Source organism: Sphaeramia orbicularis, chromosome 24, assembly GCF_902148855.1.
Source record: "Sphaeramia orbicularis chromosome 24, fSphaOr1.1, whole genome shotgun sequence".
Classification (NCBI taxonomy): domain Eukaryota; kingdom Metazoa; phylum Chordata; class Actinopteri; order Kurtiformes; family Apogonidae; genus Sphaeramia; species Sphaeramia orbicularis.
In genome coordinates this window covers 21,112,674-21,117,555 of record NC_043979.1, presented here as the reverse complement: position 1 = coordinate 21,117,555, position 4,882 = coordinate 21,112,674, and the positions used below count along the sequence as shown (strand labels likewise).

Below are 4,882 nucleotides of genomic sequence, written 5' to 3'. Positions count from 1 at the left end.
TTTATTTTAACTGGATTTTTACAAGGAAAAGTTTGTGGGGTTTTAATTATAATGAAAAATATACTGAATCATTAAAAATATTTTTATTAGTATTTTTTTTATTTTTTTATTTTTTTTTTATCAATTACTAGAAATTTCAGGCAACCCCATTTGAATTCCAGGTGACCCCATATGGGGTCCCGAGCCCAAGGTTGAAAAACACTGCTCTAAGAGGTAAACATCAGTGAAATGTTGCAGAATATTTGTAATTATTCTATTTTAATCATTCCTAGTTTAATAATAAATGTATTTCTAATAATAATCCAGGATCAGTGATTGAAGTAGTTTTCGTCTGATCTGATTTGCTGTCAAGGTCACATGACCTTTCAATCAGCGCACAAACAAAATAGCTAGTTTTGCTAACTTTTCCCTTCAGTTACGTAGTTAATTACGCCACATTAAACTGTCCCGGCGGGTCCAGTCCGTTACCCTAAAGCAAAATGTCTGGAAACGGCTTTATCTCGAGTATCCGGAGGTTGATAGACCCTGAGGTGGGGCTGAGGACCCCCGACTCCCCGGTGAGTTCAACAAACTAACGAGCAGTTAGCTAGCTATGCTAATGCTAACTAAACTGGCGAACAGGATCACATTATTAAATACTGATGTCATTTTATCGTCACTCATGACTTCATGAGAGTTATTTGGTTTAGAAATGGAATATCAAACATATTTATTGAAATTCCACGTCCAGCTAGCAAATTTTAACATGCACATGTTAATAGCAAAAATTAGGGCTACAGATGTGCTGCTGCTAACCTGCTGACTGTAGCAAGAACAGGTATGTAAACCCTTGAAAATCACAGTTTTCTGCATGGATTAGTTCAAAAAATGCCCAGCAGTACTATGAATGTTTTGTAGCTGTGTTCAATAATGGCATGAACAATTATAATTCTTTACAATTTAACACTGTTGGTCTTTATTTATACCTTAAATGTACATGTTACGACCAGTTCATGTAAAAAAACGACAAAGGTTCACTTTTTTCTTGCCTCTACATTAATTAGTTTCCTGTTTATTGTCTATGAAGTTAAAGCAGATGCTCTTGTTAGCCTAAATTTATACTGTCCACAATATTGCTTTGGTAGTCTAGTGTCTGACCCTGTATTCTCAAAAACTGTAAAAATCTGACTTATAACATCCCTCAACCATTGATAATAGGAGCTTTTTGTCCACAAACAACAGTATTCATTGCTGACAATTTTTTGACTGACATTGTGAGTCAATGTGAAGCTAATATTTACTGCATGTGCATTTACTCTATTGTAAATATTGACAGCATGAGCCCATTTTGTGTAAACTTGCATTGGGCAAACAGGATTATACTGGTGTGCTGTCTTTGTATCTGCATATGAGGTTCTTGTCAATGATTTTTAATGCCATTTTAAACACAGACTGAAATGATGTTGTAAAGGCTTCCTCTTGCATATCATAGAGTCCATTTGCACAGCTACGTCTTCAAATGGAAGATGTTCTTGGAGATGGAGGAATCCTGAAAGAAGTGATCCAGTCTGGAGAAGGCCCACCTGTGCCCGAAAATGCTTCAATATTGAGTATTGATGCAAAGGATTGCACATTTGCCAAAAGATTTTTTCAGACCTTTACATGTTTTTTTTGTCCTTAAACAGTCCATTACTCTGCTTTCCTGGAATATTCTGACCAGCCTTTTGAAACTACCACTCGCTGCAAGTACCCCCGCATGATGAAGTTAGGCAGAGGTCAGAAGTGTCTTGTACTGGTGAAACAGTAATTTGTCTGTTAGCTTATTATATCAAAGATAATGGGCCTCTGAAAGGATGCTGGCAGGATATCTAATCACAGTATCTTTTATTTATGTTTATGAAATTATCATTGGTACAGATGTGACCCTGTTTGGACTGCAGCTAGGTCTGTTGACCATGAAGAAAGGAGAGTTCTCTCGTTTCCTGTTTCAACCAGACTATGCATATGGGGACTTGGGCTGTCCTCCTTTCATTCCTGCAGCTGCAGAGGTCCTGTATGAGGTCCATATCGTTGACTACTTCGATTCAGCCCAAATGGACGACTTTATTGCACTGAGTCTGGTACAGAGACCACAAGTCTTAGAGCAGCCACAGATTACATGAGCTGACATGAAAATGCATGTTGCAAAGTTTTCCCCTATTAATAAAAAATCATGAGCAACTATACACACATTATAATGGGTAATACATTCAGAAACATGCATATACCCGCTAAACAAGATGTTAGTTTTTAATTAAAGATCATTGTCCTTTTTGTGTCTTGTGTCTTCAGGAGGAGCAGAATAGTTTTCCTCTGTCGACACTTCTAAAGGTAGTCGACACACTACGTGGCTTTGGTAACCGTTGCTTCAACCAAAGCAATTATTACAATGCCAAAGATCGTTACAAACAAGTGAGTCTCAAAATGTCTTGAAGAAATTATGCTGTATTTTCAAGAAATTGTTATTCATTACATTACGTAATGGATTCTGTTCGTGGAAAACAGGCAGTGAGACTCCTTGGAAACAGGGAAACTCAGAATGATGCTGACAAAGAGACCATCCAAACAGCGCTGCTTCCTCTCTATCTCAATATCTCTCTTACTGAGCTCCGGCTTGACAGCCCCCACAAAGCCTTGAAATACAGTAACAAAGCCTTGGAGATAGACCGTACCAACACAAAGGCCCTTTTCCGCTGTGGACAGGTAAGGTGGTACTGCTGTTTGCTTGATTAAAAAAGCCTTACAGACTCTTACTTGTCATTTATTGGCACTGCTGATCTGTTCTTCAGTGTCTGTGTCTTTGTCACACTGTGAATATTTACTAGTTAATTATTCAAATTTATGTTCTCTCTGTCAGGCATACCTGGACCTGCATGAATATGAGAGTGCTCATCGCTGCCTCATAAGTGCGCAAGCGAAGAAGCCTTTTGATGTTGACATCAACAACCTCTTGAGGAGAGTGGCAATGTAAGATGGACCTTTGGCACATTTATTAATTTGTAAATTTTGACAAAATGTGTGTCTAACTTGTCCTTACTATTGCCAAACTCAAACTACTATAACTAAACTGAATTTTCAGAAACTCTGCAAATGTCCATGTGAATTAACACATGCGTCCATCCACTGCCATTATGCAAATATTCAGAGGTGGCTATTCTTCATCATGATCTAAAACTTTGCCAGTTAGAGTCTGTTCCTCACAGTAATGTACTACCTGAAGAGCTGTCAAAAACCAGAAGGTGCTTTAGCTTTGTTGCATGAAACAAGCCATTGATCTGAATCATATAAGGTTGTTTCAAACTCTTCTATAGTTTTAAAGCCTTTGTTTAATATTTTTTTGTGCAGCAGGTCTTCATACACATTGGTATTTTGTAACTATTTCCCATCCAATATGCCCTTAATACAGTAAATATGGCAGCTTTTGCCATGAATCAATACATTAACATTTGCATTTTTTATGCTCTGGCATTTTCACTCTGTTTTTAATGCACAATTTGAAATTAATGATTAAAAACAGATGGACATGCACCAGTTGTCTTTGGATATCCTTGTTGTGTCTGTGTTGAAAGTGACTGAATTCCACTTAATGATGGACCACAACTAATTCATATGTACATGATTTTACAGGTGCTATAAGAAGAGCATAGATCAGCAGAAAGAGTTATACTCAAAGATGTTCCAACACTTGAGGAGCCCTGTGAAGCAATGAAGACAAGAGGGACAAAGTAAAGACGAGAGGGACAAATGTTTATTAATTTTCTCAGGGTTTAATAGTTTCCTTCTGCCCCCAACCCCATCAGGTACCTTACTTTTGTTAGCTTGTTGTTAACTCATTGATAAAATAATCATTATCACCCCAGATGTTTTCCAATAAAGAATCAGCAGCAAGACGCAAAAGTGTGTTTTCCCAGTACTGTGGATTAAAAAAGATGTAGTATTTTGTATTGTTAGAAAAAAGGAAAATTCTGTTTAATTTTCAGTTAGAAGTTCTTTAAAGTGCCTTTTTTTCCAGTTTTTTTTTTTTTTTTCATACTATCAAATGTCTTCTCTTAATATTATGATATTGAGTGTGATGTGTGTTTTCTGGAACAATGACCTTGTTTAAATACTAAGGATTTCCGTGGGATTAATTACTTTTCACCTGATGTTCACACTCAGTAAATTCTGTAATGCTGTTGTGCATAACTTTGTGTTTTGTATTTTATTATCCTTAACAGGTCAGAGTTTAGTCTGCTTAAGAAACACTGATGCACAAAGTAACAGTTTCACAAAGAATTGGATTAAATTACTTCAATCTTTATGTTGTTTGGTCTCGTAATGTCTCTATAGATGTAAATGACAATACGAAATGCATTTTATTTGCCAGAACAGCACGCATAGATTTAATCTGATTATCAGCAGATGGAGCAGGAGTATTAGTACTGGTTTAATACAAAAATAGTTTCCTTATCTGTTTTGATTCTAATGATCCTTAGTAATTTTGTGTAACACATATCAATGGAAGATACTTTAGAAAAAAAGTGATCAGGAAAATAATTGAGAAAGGTGTAACTAGTGGGAATTTCTGAGTCGGTCTTTCATAGGCAAGTCAACTATAATTGATCTGAGGTATTAAAGCATTAATTGCAGTGTAAACAAATTCAGTAGGGAATAGATTTGACATAGTGAGGTGTAACATGAAAGGGAAGTGAGATTTAAGAGATTGAAAGGATGAGAAGGGGTAGTGGTGGGATCACGGAGGATCAGAAGTGGGCAAGAGGCAGATGGAGAAGCAGAAAAATCAGATTGACCTTTGTGGCTAATCTACTTGTCACTGTTGTAGTGTTGTTTCCTCGTCCACGGCTTGTAAGGCAGTCTGACTGGA

The 4,882-nt window shown here is 36.8% G+C and overlaps 1 protein-coding gene across 1 annotated transcript; it reads left to right on the top strand.

Moving 5' to 3' along the window:
• The first annotated feature begins 205 nt into the window (after positions 1 to 205).
• On the top strand, positions 206 to 4,014 carry fkbp6 (FKBP prolyl isomerase 6). The gene is made up of 7 exons (XM_030128655.1): positions 206 to 1,589; positions 1,665 to 1,754; positions 1,897 to 2,099; positions 2,311 to 2,430; positions 2,524 to 2,721; positions 2,876 to 2,985; positions 3,646 to 4,014. The coding sequence occupies exons 1-7, from the start codon at positions 1,499 to 1,501 to the stop codon at positions 3,725 to 3,727; spliced, it is 894 nt and encodes a 297-aa protein (XP_029984515.1). The 5' UTR covers positions 206 to 1,498; the 3' UTR covers positions 3,728 to 4,014.
• Positions 4,015 to 4,882: the final 868 nt, after the last annotated feature.

Bases quoted from the DNA above. Each gene is read 5' to 3' on its own strand.
- fkbp6 (XM_030128655.1), top strand. From the start codon at position 1,499: ATGGAAGATGTTCTTGGAGATGGAGGAATCCTGAAAGAAGTGATCCAG. The intron at 1,590-1,664 runs GTATTGATGCAA...GTCCTTAAACAG, and splicing joins CGAAAATGCTTCAATATTGA to TCCATTACTCTGCTTTCCTG. The intron at 2,431-2,523 runs GTGAGTCTCAAA...CGTGGAAAACAG, and splicing joins CCAAAGATCGTTACAAACAA to GCAGTGAGACTCCTTGGAAA.